General features: G+C 44.9%; 2 protein-coding genes across 4 annotated transcripts in view; both read right to left on the bottom strand.

Moving 5' to 3' along the window:
- GTF2A2 (general transcription factor IIA subunit 2) overlaps window positions 1-3,222 on the bottom strand; it is a 19,669-nt gene extending 16,447 nt beyond the window's left edge. The window contains exon 1 of the mRNA XM_060755797.2: window positions 3,077-3,222. The gene's annotated coding sequence lies outside the window, so the exon portion shown is untranslated. The remainder of the gene's footprint in view (window positions 1-3,076) is intronic.
- Window positions 3,223-7,328: 4,106 nt separating this feature from the next.
- BNIP2 (BCL2 interacting protein 2) overlaps window positions 7,329-15,120 on the bottom strand; it is a 46,525-nt gene continuing 38,733 nt past the window's right edge. For 2 of the 3 annotated variants that reach the window (XM_060755798.2, XM_060755800.2), the window contains one exon: window positions 7,329-7,825. In XM_060755798.2, coding sequence (XP_060611781.2) covers window positions 7,777-7,825 — 49 coding nt within the window. In that variant the 3' untranslated portion in view covers window positions 7,329-7,776. Of the gene's footprint in view, window positions 7,829-15,120 lie in introns of all 3 variants that reach the window. The other variant, XM_060755799.2, reaches the window with a different exon arrangement.

Below are 15,120 nucleotides of genomic sequence, written 5' to 3'. Positions count from 1 at the left end.
ATCTATAATAGTGTGTGTGTGTGTTGCAAGCATCCTGTGTGTGTATTTCTATCTGCCTAACGCTATCAAATATGGTGTGTGTGTGCATATACTCACACACACACATATATTTGTTGCAAGCCTCACATACATCTCTATCTTTCTATCTATAACATTGTGTGTGTATTGCAAGCCTCCTGTGTGTACTTCTATCTACCTAACTATCAAATATGGTGTGTGTGTGTACATATATTATCATTATTATTCTCTCTCTCTCTCTCTATATATATATATATGTATGTCACAAGCCTCACGTCTCTCTCTCTCTCTCTATCTATAATATTGTGTGTGTTGCAACTCTCAAATATGTTTGTGTATGTATATTATTATTATTATTCTACATATATATCTATATAAATAAAATGTAATGTTAGTTTGTGGGATTAACATAACTCAGAAACCACTAGACGTATAGCTGCCAAATTTGGACACAAGACACCTCTCAGGCCAACGAGTGACCATCACTCATAAAAACACTGAAAAACACATCAGAAGGGGCTTATAAAGCCAAAAAACAAACGAAAAATCATTACAACGCATGCACAAAACCACACACACACACACACACACACACACATATATACATACACTGAAACACACATATATACACATATACACAAATATATATACACACAAAACACATACACAGACTGGGCCACAGCAACTTGAGGCAGGGGACGGCTTGTATACACACATATATATACACATATATTGCCTACCTTCGTAACTTTTGAAAAGCCTTGCAGCTTAAAAGCCTGGTTTCTTCCTGCCTACAGGACAGCTTTGTGGGGAGGTGTTCCCTAGCCCAGATTGTTTCATGTCCGGGATTCCTGTTTTCTCAGGCCCCAGCAACACGTGGCCAGGGCACAGCTAGTGTGTGTGTATGTGTGTATATATATATATATGTATGTGTATATGTCACAAGCCTCAAGTATATCTCTATCTATCTATCTTTACAGAAGATCTGCATAGGAAGGATAATAATATCGAGGATAGTTTTGACAGTGTGGTGAATGAATTAGAACCAGACATCCTGAGGAGTGAGGTTGAATGGGCCTTAAGAAGCATTGCTAACAAGAAGGCAGCAGGAGACGACGAGATCCCAGCTGAACTGTTTAAAATCTTAAAAGATGATGCTGTCAAGGTGATGCATGCCATATGCCAGCAAATATGGAAAACACAAGAATGGCCATCAGACTGGAAAAAAAATCAACTTCTATCCCCATACCAAAAAAGGGAAATGCGAAAGACTGCTCAAACTTCCATACAGTAGCTTTTATTTCTCATGCCAGTAAGGTAATGCTCAAGATCCTGCAAGGAAGACTCCAGCAATACATGGAGCAAGAGTTGCCAGATGTTCAAGGTGGGTTTAGAAAAGGCAGAGGAATGAGAGACCAGATTGCCAATATCCAGACGCTGGAGAATGGAGAAAGGCAGGGAGTGTCAGAAAAACATCTACTTCTGCTTCATTGACTACTCTAAAGCCTTTGACTGTGTGGATCATAATAAATTGTGGCAAGTTCTTGGTGGGATGGGCATCCCAAGCCCCCTTCCCTCTCTCTCTCCTGAGGAATCTGTACAAGGACCAAGGAGCAACAGTCAGAACTGACCACGGAACAACAGACTGGTTCAAGATTGGGAAAGGCATACGGCAAGGCTGCATCCTCTCTCCCAACCTTTTTAACGTGTATGCAGAACACATCATGCGAGGATGTGCGGGGCTTGAGGAATGCAAAGCTGGGGTGAAAATGGCTGGAAGAAACATTCACAACCTCAGATATGCAGATGACACCACTCTGATGGCCGAAAGCGAGGAGGAGCTGAGGAGCCTTCTAATCAAGGTGAAAGAAGAAAGCGCAAAAGCCGGGTTGCAGCTAAACGTAAAAAAAACCCAAGATTATGGCAACAAGAATGATTGACAACTGGAAAATAGAGGGAGAAAATGTGGAGGCCGTGACAGACTTTGTATTTCTAGGCGCAAAGATTACTGCAGACGCAGACTGTGGCCAGGAAATCAGAAGACGCTTCCTTCTTGGGAGGAGAGCAATGTCCAATCTCGATAAGATAGTAAAGAGTAGAGACATCAGACTGGCAACCAAGATCCATTGCCTAGTCCAAGCCATGGTATTCCCTGTAGTCACCTACGGATGTGAGAGCTGGACCTTAGGGAAGGCTGAGCCAAGGAAGAAAGGTGCTTTTGAGCTGTGGTGTTGGAGGAAAGTGCTGAGAGTGCCTTGGACTGCGAGAAGATCCAACCAGTCCATCCTCCAGGAAAGAAAGCCCGGCTGCTCATTGGAAGGAAGGAGACTAGAGACAAAGTGGAAGTCCTTTGGCCACATCATGAGGAGACAGCAAAGCCTAGAGAAGACAATGATGCTGGGGAAAGTGGAAGGCAAAAGGAAGAGGGGCCGACCAAGGGCAAGATGGATGGATGGCATCCTTGAAGTGACTGGACTGACCTTGAAGGAGCTGGGGGTGGTGACGGCCGACAGGGAGCTCTGGCGTGGGCTGGTCCATGAGGTCACGAAGAGTCGGAGACGACTGAACGACTGAACAACAACAACATGATATGTTGCATATTCCAGAGGAGGCAAACCAGACACTCTCCACATCAACACTGACAAAGGAACAGCAATAAATAATGTTTACCCACAAGGATCAAGACATCACAGATATTAGAAACCAAAATTATTTTATTTTCCAGATCAACAGACTGGGCCACAGCAACGCCTGGCAGGGGACAGCTAGTTTCTATCTATTTATCTATAATGTGTGTGTGTTGCAGGCCTCCTGTGTGTGTAGGTACATTGTTATAGTGAAATTCACACACACACACACAGAGAGGGAAGGAAGAATGAAGCAAAGTCACACAACTGTGGAACATCCTGCATCCTGTCTCCTCTCAGCCTTCTCTTATTCAGGCTAAACATGCTCGGCTCTTTAAGCCGCTCCTCATAGGGCTTGTTCACACCTTGAAACGGATAGGCGGGGAAACCAATGGCAGGCAGGCAGGCCTCCCTCCCTCCTCCGCCTTTACCTGAAGCCAGAGGGGGCTCTTCTTCTCCGCCTCCAAACCGGTTCAAAAGCGAAACAAGGGTCACGAGAATGCCGCTTCACTTCTCTGCTTCGCTTCCCCTCAGGACGACCAAACCGGAAGCGGAAGCCGGAGGTGTGCGTGACGATAGAGACGAGGCAACGGTACAGCCGACTTCCAACACATGTGCGCATGCGCCAAATGGGAACAGCAACAGCCCAGGGCTGCCTTTGAGGTTGGCGCATGCGCCGAAGGGTGGGGGAAAAAAAAGCAAAGGGAGGGAAGTTTGATGCATGTGCAGCCCTGGGGAATTTGCAACACTCCTAAGCAAATAGGCACAGAACTGGGATTTTTTGCCCCTGTTCCTGGTTTGAAAATGTTATTTCCTGTTTCATTCTGCAGCCCTTGCTTTGGAAGTCGTCGTTCTGCTCCTGAAACCTTTTGTGCCACAAACTTTAACAACAACAACAACAACAAGTTGTCAGTGGCTTTCATGGCTAGAATCACTGGGTTGCTTTGAGTTTTTCTCTATCCCGTTTCTCTCTTGATAAAGACTCTTAAAACCATTACTACTACTACTACTATTATTATTATCTCCTACCCTATTTTCTTTCTTGATCAAGATGCTTTAAACCAATACAATATTATTATTATTCCTTCCACCCTGTTTTCTCTCTTAATCAAGAGCCTTCAAAGCTGTACATTATTATTATTACTGTTATTATTATTATTCCTTCCACCCTGTTTTCTCTCTTAATCAAGACCCTTCAAAGCAGTACACTATTATTATTATTATTATTCCTTCCACCCTGTTTTCTCTCTTAATCAAGACCCTTCAAAGCAGTACATTATTATTATTATTATTATTCCTTCCACCCTGTTTTCTCTCTTAATCAAGACCCTTCAAAGCAGTACACTATTATTATTATTCCTTCCAGTTTTCTCTTAATCAAGACCCTTCAAAGCAGTACAGTATTATTATTATTCTGACACTATTATTATTATTATTATTATTATTTTGTCGCCTGTTTTCTCTCTTGAACAAGACCCTTCAGAGTAATATATTATTATTATTAATAATAATAATAATATATTGCTCTGAAGGGTCTTGATCAAGAGAGAAAAGAGGCGACAAAATAATAATTAGTGTCAGTATAATAATAATAATAATATTTCTATTTATTTATTTATTTATTTATTTACTTTATTTGTATACTGCTGTTCTCAGCCCTTAGGCGACTCACAGCGGTTAACAACAAGAACAGTAAAAACAACAATTTCTATCCTGTTTTCTCTCTTGATCAAGACCCTTCAAAGCAGTACATCATCATCAGCAGCATTAATATTATTATCATAGTTATAGGTTTTTCCGGGCTATATGGCCATGTTCTAGAATGCTGACGGTCTTTGCTTTTTCCAGCATGCTGACGTTTGCCCGCTTGTCTTCCCAAGAGATTTGCAGGATGTTCCAGAGGCAACACTGATGGAATCGTTCCAGGAGTTGCATGTGACGTCTCTAGACAGTCCACGTCTCGCAGGCGTATAGCAGGGTTGGGAGGACAATAGCTTTATAGACAAGCACCTTGGTCTCCCTATGGATGTCCCGGTCCTCAAACACTCTCTGCTTCATTCGGAAAAATGCTGTACTCGCAGAGCTCAGGCGGTGTTGTGTTTCGCTGTCAATGTTGACTTTTGTGGAGAGGTGGCTGCCAAGGTAGTGGAAATGGCCAACATTTTCTGATGTTATGCTATTAAGCTGTATTTCTGGCATTGGAGAGGGACTGGCCGGTGACTGCTGAAAGAGCATTTTGCTCATGCAACTCTTGTGTTGCATGATCGGTGGGCAGACATGCATTGTCATGAAGAAGACAGACTCCAACTGTCAGCATCCCACGACGTTTGTTTTGGTTGGCTCTGAAGTTTCTTCGTGGCCTCACAATATATTCCATACCCATTTTGTTGCATGCTGTCGTGACATTATGTCTTCTCCAAATCCAACAATTTTGCAATGAATCGCAGTGGTGTTCATGCCCTTAGTATGTAGGTAGTGTATTGCAGAGCGAACGTTGGGAATGAAGATACTCATCTCTAAACTTCACCAAAAAGCCAGTTGATGAGCTACCCACAACTGGCACTGCTCGTTTGCCTCCGCTGGCATCCCGGTACACGGCAGTGATACCAACTTCCCCCGAGGAAATTCTTCTGAGAGCTACATGCTTTGTAATCCTACTTTCCAGATAACCATTGTGCAAAGAATATTTCACATTTAATAATAATAATAATAATAATAATAATAATAATAATAATAATAATTGCTGAGGACTCATTTTGCTTCCGTTGGCTTCCCGCGACACAGAAGTGATACCAAATTCCCCCCGAGGAAATTTCTAGCGAGAGCTACGTACTTTGTAACCCTACTTTCCGGATAACCATCGTACAAAGAATATTTCACATTTAATACTACTACTACTACTACTACTACTACTAATAATGCTGCGGACTCATTTACTTCTGCTGGCTTCCCACGACATGGCAGTGATACCAACTTTCCCCAAGGAAATTTCCAGCGAGAGCCACGTACTTTGTAATCCTACTTTCTGGATAACCATCGTACAAAGAATATTTCACATGTAATAATAATAATAATAATAATTATTATTATTGCTGTGGACTCATTTGTTTCTGCTGGCTTCCCGCAATACGGCAGTGATACCAACTTTCCCCAAGGAAATTTCCAGTGAGAGCTACACACTTTGTAATCCTACTTTCTGGATAACCATTGTAAAAAGAATATTTCACATGTAATAATAATAATAATAATAATAATAATAATGCAGACTCATTTGCTTCCGCTGGCTTACTCCAACACGGCAGTGATACCAACTTCCCCCGAGGAAATTTCCAGTGAGAGCCACGTACTGTGTAATTCTACTTTCCGGATAACCATTACACAAAGAATATTTCACATTTAATAATAATAATAATAATAATAATAATAATAATAATAATTGCTGTGGGCTCATTTGCTTCTGCTGGCTTCCTGCTACACAGCAGTGATACCAACTTCCCCCGAGGAAATTTCCCGAGAGCTACATGCTTTGTAATCCTACTTTCCGAATAACCATTGTGCAAAGAATATTTCACATTTAATAATAATAATAATAATAATAATAATAATAATGCTGTGGACTCATCTTGTTGTGTTTCTAATAATAATAATAATAATAATAATAATAATAATAATGCTGTGGACTCATTTTGTTGTGTTTCAAATAATAATAATAATAATAATAATGGTAATAATAATATTGCTGTGGACTCATCTTGTTGAGTTTCAAATAATAATAATAATAATAATAATAATAATAATAATAATGCTGTGGACTCCTTGTTGTATTTTAAATAATAACAATAATAATAATAATGCTGTAGACTTTTTGTGTTTCAAATAATAATAATAATAATGATGAAGATGATGATGATTCTGTGGACTCATCTTTTTGTGTTTCAAATAATAATAATAATAATAATAATCTGTGGACTTATCTTGTGTTTCAAATAATAATAATAATAATAATAATAATAATAATAATGCTGTGGACTCATCTTGTTGTGTTTCAAATAATAATAATAATAATAATAATAATAATAATAATAATAATGCTGTGGACTCATCTTGTTGTGTTTCAAATAATAATAATAATGCTGTGGACTCATCTTGTTGTGTTTCAAATAATAATAATAATGCTGTGGACTCATCTTGTTGTGTTTTAAATAATAATAATAATAATAATAATAATGCTGTGGACTCATTTTGTTGTGTTTCAAATAATAATAATAATAATAATGGTAATAATAATATTGCTGTGGACTCATCTTGTTGAGTTTCAAATAATAATAATAATAATAATGCTGCTGTGGACTCATCTTGTGTTTCAAATAATAATAATAATAATAATAATAATGCTGTGGACTCATCTTGTGTTTCAAATAATAATAATAATAATAATAATAATAATAATGCTGTGGACTCATCTTGTTGTGTTTCAAATAATAATAATAATAATAATAATAATAATAATAATGCTGTGGACTCATCTTGTTGTGTTTCAAATAATAATAATAATAATAATAATAAGGATATACATGGGTTAGCTGCATCCAATCTGGGCAATGGCAAAGTCCCTTCACTAGCAAAGCAAATCCACGGAGATTTCTAACGCCTGTTTGCCAAAAAGGCTCTGAACCATTATAAGACCTTGTCATGCACTTTTTATTTCCATATAAAGGACAGCAGTCCTGTACGGCCCATTCGACCTGCGTGTATTTCCTGCAGGCAAACCGTATAAAATATTGTTTTGAGACGTCATAAAAATATATATATATTATATCTCTTTCCTTAACATTTAAGCATATAAATATTTTTACTTGAATAAGCATCATTTAGGATAAAAAAAAAAAAACCCCAAAACAAACGGGTGCCTCTGGACGCTTTTGCGACACGGAAGTATAAAAGTGATAATGAAGGCGGCTAGTAAGCGTCACTACGGAGCTCGGGCTCCCATTCGGCGTCAGGCAGTCCTTTGGGCAAAAAGTCCAGAAGCCGATCTCTTCCTTCGATCGGGACTCGATCCACGCAAGACGTCATTTCCTTCCTCACCTTCTTCGGTCTTGGCTCGAAATCAGAAAGGCACAGAAATATCCTACTGCTCTGTCTTCTGCTCTGGTTTCCCATTAAGTTCCTGGTCAACTCTACTTGTTAGACAAAAAAAAGGGAAGGGGAAAGGGAGGGGAAAAAGCAGAATGTTTTCTATTACCGTATATACCTGAATATAAGCCGAGACACCTAATTTTACCACAAAGAACCGGGAAAACGTATTGACTCGAGTCTAAGCGAAGGATGGGAAATGCAGCAGCTAATGGTAAATCTATATACCGTATATACTCGAGTATAAGCCTACCAGGGGCGGCTCGTCCATGATGCAAAGTAAGCAGTCGCAGAACACTTTTTTTGCCAGGGGCGCAGAGGCGCCTCTGTAAATGCCCCTCGACCTCCACTTGAGGAGCGCCCCCTCAGCTCACAACAGCCCTAGCAGTCCGGGGGGAGCCTTGGCTTTCTTGCCTCGCTGCCGGGCGATCCTCTTCCCAAAGGGGCCGGGCCCTTGAGCCTCGCCTCGCCCCTCTCGTTCCTGCTCCACCTGGCCACCGGGTGCGCAAGCAGAGCCGGCGCTCAATCGTTCTCCGCGTTCGATCCCTTCCCCATGACCGGCTCCCTTTCCCAATCCCCTGGCCCGCCACCCGCCTCCTCTCCTCTCCCCAATCCGCTGGTGGGCCAAGGGGCGGAGCCACCGCGCCTGGCCCGCTTCGGGTCCGGAGGCATGTTTGAAGACCTCAGCATACGCACCAAGTCGCCTCTTCAGCCATTGGGACCGAGTTGTCGTGGGAGTTCTGTGTGCCATATTTGGTTCAATTCCATCATTGGTGGAGTTCAGAATGCTCTTTGATTGTAGGTGGACTATACATCCCAGTAACTACACTTGCCGCACTTGCTCCCTTGCCTGGCCCGCTTTGGGTCTGTAGGCGTGCCTGAAGACCCCGGCGTGTGCACCAAAAGTCACCTCTTCTCCTGACTTTCTCCTTAGCCACTGGGACCAAGAGAGAGAGAGAGAGAGGTGGAGATGCCCACCTTTCCTGAAGGTAGGCGCAAAAACAAAGGAGGGAGCGGAGGTGGGATATACCTCCAGCCAGAGGGGCTCTCTCTCTCTCTCTTGAATCGCCAGTGCCCCCTATATACGAAACGGGTTGAGAACCATTTTTTTCTTGATCAACCAAGCCTAATAGATTGCAAACAATGGCCTCCAGGCTCCGCAGCCTGGCTTGATCCTCTTATAAGCTGAGAGAAGCTTTTTCAGCTCATGGAAAAGGTCTGAAAAACTCTGCTTATCTTCAAGTATATACGGTAATTAGCAATTGCACTGAACATGAAACAAAGGTAAGGGTAGCGGCAAGTCCTCCCCCTAAAAATCATGAAAACAAGGTGACTTTTTAAACAGTGACAAAAGCAAGTTATGGCTTTGAAAGAAACAGAATGGAAAAAGAAATCTGGATTCAAAACTAAAAGAGGAATGAAATTACGAGTGAAATTAGTCCTGTTTCATATTTGATTTTAGAAATTGTTATTATTTGTTTCCTGCTTTTTTCTCTTCTCTTAAAAAAAAAGAGACTCAAGATAAAAGCAGAACGTTTTTTCAAAGCAATGCACGACCCGATGAAAAACAAACAAAAATAATTCATTGCGTAACCAGTAAAAGGATGTCTAAATTCCTTCGAATGTCAATATGGAAAAGAATAAGCCAGGGGTCCTCAAACGAATAGCCCTCCAAGGTCATTTACCCAGCCCTCGCTCAGGGTCAACCTAAATCTGAAAGGAAGTCCAAAGAAGGAGCCTCCACCACCCTTCTCTCTGCCCCGGAGTGTGGTGGAGGCTTTTAAACAGAGGCTGGATGGCCATCTGTCGGGGGTGCTTTGAATGAGATTTTCCTGCTTCTTGCCAGAAAGGGGTTGGACTGAATGACCCGCGAGGTGTCTTCTAACTCTAAGATTCTAGGATCTTAAGAGTCACAACTGTCACAAGAAATTCAATGTGCAGATCTGATAAATGTGAATTTAATAATCATGTGTGGGAATGAATTGAAGGATATAAGGAATGGAGCTAATAATTTTGGAAACACCAGTATAATGACTGCAATGACTAACTATCCGCTTGCGGAACTGTGATCAAAACCTGCCAATGAGACTTGATAAGAACTGTGAGAATGGTTCTTTCAAGTTAAGGAAATGTTTGCAACATTCCTTATGTTAAGAAGGAAGTCAACATAAGATCAACACCAATCAAGAAGATCAACATCCAGCCAGGAAACTGAGATGAAGCCAGGATGGAAGTTGTCTATTATTAACTAGCTGTCCCCTGCCAGGCGTTGCTGTGGCCCAGCCTGGTGATCTGGAAATGAAGTAATGAGAATGTGTTGGTTTCTAATATATGTAATGTCTTTCTGCTTGAGGGTAAACAGTATTTCTTGTTGTTTCTTTGGCAGTGTTGATGTGGAGAGTGTCTGGTTTGCCTACTCTGGAACATGTAACATATCATTGTCCTTCTTTAGGGGTCCCTTTGAAATCTTTGAGACTGCATCTGTCATATACATATGTGTGTGTGTGTGTGAATGGCCGGATGGCCCTTTGTCAGGAGGGCTTTGTTTTGTTGCCCTGGTGAAGGGAGCTGGACTGAATGGCCTTAAGGCAGCATTTCTCAACCTGGGAAGTCAATACACCAAGGGGGAGGGGTCACCAGGGGGGTGTCAGAAGGGTCCCCAAACACCACCAGGAAACACAGTATTTCCTGTTGGTCATGGGGGTTTTGTGTGGGATGTTTGGGCCAATTCCATCGTTGGTGAGGTTTGGAATGCTCCTTGATTGTAGGAGGACTTTGTCAGGAGGACTTTGATTACGTTTTCTTGCCCTGATGAAGGGAGCTGGATTGGATGGCCTTAAGTATTTTTTTTTGGTCGTGGGGGTTCTGTGTGGGAAGTCTGCCCCGATTCTGTCATTCGTCGGGTTCAGAATGCTCTTTGATTGTAGATGAACTATAAATCCCAGTAACTACAACTCCAAAATGTCAAGGTCTATTTCCCCCAAACTCCATCTGTGTTTATATATGGGCATATTGAGTATTCATGCCAAATTTGGTCCAGATCCATCATTGTTTGAGTCCACAGTGCTCTCTGGATATAGGTGAACTACAACTCCCAAACTCAAGGTCAATGCCCTCCAAACCTTTCCAGTATTTTCTGTTGGTCATGGGAGTTCTGTGTGCCAAGTTTGGTTCAATTCAATCGTTGGTGGAGTTCCGAATGCTCTTTGATTGTAGGTAAGCTATAAATCCCAGCAACTACAACTCCCAAATGACACAACTATAGGTTGCTCACCTGTAACCATGGTTTCCTGAGTAGTCACCTGTGAATTCGCACATATGATATCTCTGCGCTTGCGCAATAGCTTTCGGAACCTTCTAGAAATAAGAAAAAACACTTGACTCCTAGCTGGCCCCACCCACCTCTCCCCGAGTATAAGTAGCCCGTGGGAGGGGCCAGCCGTCAGTTCTTTTCCGCCCCAAGCAGACAGAACGCGGGCATGACACTCGAGGGGAGGACGGGTGGGGATGTGCGAATTCACAGGTGACTACTCAGGAAACCATGGTTACAGGTGAGCAACCTATAGTTTCCTGTCGTAGTCCCTGTGAATCGCACATATGATAGATTAGCGAGCTCTTCACCTTGGATGGTGGGCGTCATGCCACCGCGGAGAATAAGACAGCTCTGCCAAACTGTGCGTCTCTTCTGGATACAACGTCCATCTTGTAGTGGGTAACGAAGGAGAGGGGGGACGACCACAAGGCCGCCCAGCAGACTACATCCAACGGGACGCCCCTCCAGTGAGCCGTTGATGTCGAGACAGACCTCGTCGAGTGGCCTCTCACCGGGAGAGGAAGATGTGTGCCAGATATGCGGTAAGCCAGTTGGATCGTGGAAACGATCCATGAAGACAGTCGTTGAGAAGAAACCGGGCCTCCCAGAACATCAGGGCGATATTTAATGAAGAGTCTAGGAGTCTTCCTGATATGGACGGTCCTATCTACATAGAAGGCCAAAGCCCTGCGGACATCCAAAAGATGTAGATTCTGTTCCAGGGAGGAAGTAGGGTTCTGAAAGAAGGAGGGTAAAATCAAGTCCTGGGAGAGATGAAAGGACGTAGAAACTTTAGGAAGAAAGGCTATATCAGTCCTCAGAACAACCTTGTCAGAATGGAATTTCAAATAAGGTGGGTCTGCCCTGAGGGCACAGAGCTCGCTAGCCCGGCGAGCCAATGTGACCGCTACCAAAAATGCAGTCTTCCACGAAAGGTAGGACAAACTGACGGTCGCCATCGGTTCAAACGGAGGTCTCATCAGTACCTTAAGCACTAGGTCCAGGCTCCACGAAGGAACTACGGGGGTGATGGGGGGTCTGATGTTCAAAATCCCTCTCAGGAACGTCTTCACTAATGGGTCTGCAAAACAGGAAGGCATACCTGATTTCCTACGGAACCAGGAAATGGCGGCTAGATAACATTTAATGGAGGGGTGGGAGAGGCCTGCGTCCATAAGGGAGGCCAAAAAATCAAGTATAACAGAGACCGGTGCTGAGCTGGGGTTCAAGCCGCGAGACCTAGAAAAGGATGTAAATCTGGACCATTTGTACAGATAGGAGCGTTTAGTAGAGGGCCTATGGGCCGCCTCAATAATTCTAAGCACTGTGTCGGGGAGGTCAGAGAAAGAACTTATGTGATGGGAAGGATTCTCCATGCCGTGAGTTTCAGTTTGTGTACCTCTGGGTACAGTACTTGGTCTTGTTGGCATGTCAGCAGGTCGGGTCTGTAGGGGAGCCGAACAAATATTCCCCGCGCCAGATGGCGGAGGGGGGAGAACCATGGCTGTCTCGGCCACCAGGGCGTTACTAAGATGCAGCAGGTTACGTCCCTCTGTATCTTCGCTACGGTGCGGAGCAGCAGGGGAAAGGGGGGGAAGGCATACGTTGTCCACCCCGTCCAAGTGTGGAGGAAGGCGTCCCCCAGGCAACCCTCCTCCGTGGAGGGGTGAGCCCTCGCACAAAAGAGGGGACACTTGGCGTTGAACTTCGACGCGAAGAGGTCGATATCCGGAGTCCCCCACGCTCGGAAGAGTCTGTAGACCTCCTCTCCGTTCAGGGACCACTCGTGGTGTGCCAACGGGTTGCGGCTGAGGGAATCCGCCAGCACGTTCTGCTCCCCGGGCACGTGCGTTGCCAAGAGATGAATCCCCCTGTCTATACACCACTCCCAAATCTGAATGGACAATGTCAGTAGGTTCGGGGAGTGAGTGCCGCCCTGCTTGTTCAGGTAGTACATTACCGTCGTATTGTCGGTAAGTACCTGTACTACCTGACCCGTGACCACTCTCTCGAAGGATTTTAGAGCTCTGTCGACTGCCATGAGCTCTAGAACGTTTATGTGGAGCTCGTTTTCTTGGCCTGACCACATGCCGTGAGCTACCAAACCCTGAGAATGTGCCCCCCACCCTGTCAGGGAAGAATCCGTGGTGACGGTTCTCGTAGCAGAGGGGATGTGGAAAGGCAGGCCCGAGCAAGCCCATGCAGGGTCCAACCAGCACTGGAGTGACGAACGAACCCAGGGTGGGACCGATAGTTTGGTAGACGGGCTGTCCAGCAAAGGATTGAAGGCGGACAGGAACCAGGACTGTAGCGGGCGCATGCGAAGCCTGGCGTACGGGATGGCCGATGTAGTTGACGCCATGTGTCCTAGTAGTACTTGAAGCTGTCTGGCTGTCACGTGGGGCTCGATCCGAATCTGTTCCACCAGGTCTGCGATGGTGACGAAGCGGTCCTCTGGGAGGTAGGCCCTCTCGTGGACGGAGTCCAGGAGCACTCCGATGAACCGGATCTGCTGCGTCGGCACCAGGACGGACTTCTCCCGGTTGAGGACGAGACCTAGGGACTGGAGGAGAGACAAGACCATGGAGACATGTGTCTGGAGCTTACGGTAAGTATCTGCCACAATCAGCCAGTCGTCAATGTAGGGGTAGACCGTGACTCCCCTGGTCCTAAGGTGGGCCATCACCACGGCCATACACTTGGTGAAGACCCTCGGGGCCGTAGAAAGGCCAAACGGGAGGACATTAAAACAGTAAGACTGACCGTTAATTCTAAAGGATAGGAACCTTCGGTGGTGTGGGGCGATGGATATATGGAAATACGCGTCCTTGAGGTCGACGGTAGCGAACCAGGCGCGTTTAGGAAGAAGTGGGGTAATGGAAGCAAGAGTCACCATTCGAAACCTTTTCGGTTTGATATGTTTATTGAGCTCTCGCAAGTCCAAAATGGGACGCAGCCCACCGCCTTTCTTAGTCACCAAAAAATAACGAGAGTAAAAACAGAAGGGAGCAGAAGCGGGATCAACCATGGAAATAGCCCCTTTGTCTAGTAACATTTTAATCTCCTGCATGAGTTGCATAGAAGACTGGGTGTCCCTGAACAAACCAACCCTGGGAGTATCAACAAACTCTATAGAGTAACCTCCTGAAACAATGGCTAACACCCAACGATCTGAGGTAATCTCCCACTCAGAGTAGAACCCAGAGAGACGGTCAGTGAAAAAGGGCAACGGCCCTGAAGGAATCCCCTGAACCTCAACATCTAAACAGAGAGGGAAGGGTATCTTGGGTAGCGAGGTCATGGAGGGGCATGCAACTGAGGTTGTAACCGCTGTAGAGTTGGGTAGGGGGGCGTCAAAGACGCTTCTTTGAGGCACCAGGAGCCTTGGACTTTCCCTGGAAAGGTTGTGTCCTTGGTTTCTGGGAGTAGGGGGTTCTCCTCCCCCCTTGGAATCTAGACTGGCCCCCGAATCTGCCCCTAAAGGGTGTAGAATAGGAGTTACCAAAAGGCCTCCGGTAGGAGGAGGTACCTGGTTGCCACCTCCCCTTCTGTTGAGGGTATGGCTGCCATGTGTAGCCGAATTTGGATGCGGACTGCCTTACATCTTGCTTTTGTTTAAGCCGGTCATCGGTGTTGGGATTGAACAACCCCTCCTCGTGGAAGGGAAGGTCCTCAGCGAGGGCCTTCCCTTCCTCCGAGAGGTTGGCGGCCCGTAACCAGGCGTGCCGCCTGATGGAGGTGGCGGTGGCGAACAAGTTACCGGAGGCCTCCGCCATGTGTTTTGCGAAGTCCTTCTGGAGCTTCGCGAGGGCCAGAGCTTCGGTTTGCAGGGCTCTAGTGAAGCGCTGGTCCTCGGGTGGTAAGACCTCTATGTAGGGTAGCAGCCGATTCCAGAGGAGGGTCTGGTACCCTGACATATAGGTTGCGTAGTGGGCCATACGCGTGAAGAGGCCCGCAGAAAGATAGGCCTTCCTCCCTAGCGTGTCCAGCTTCCTACCCTCTCTGTCAGGGGGAGCAGTCTGGGAA

The sequence above is a fragment of the Anolis sagrei genome, chromosome 9 (assembly GCF_037176765.1).
Source record: "Anolis sagrei isolate rAnoSag1 chromosome 9, rAnoSag1.mat, whole genome shotgun sequence".
NCBI lineage: Eukaryota > Metazoa > Chordata > Lepidosauria > Squamata > Dactyloidae > Anolis > Anolis sagrei.
The sequence above is the reverse complement of the archived record's forward strand: the minus strand, read 5'-3'. Positions and strand labels throughout refer to the sequence as shown.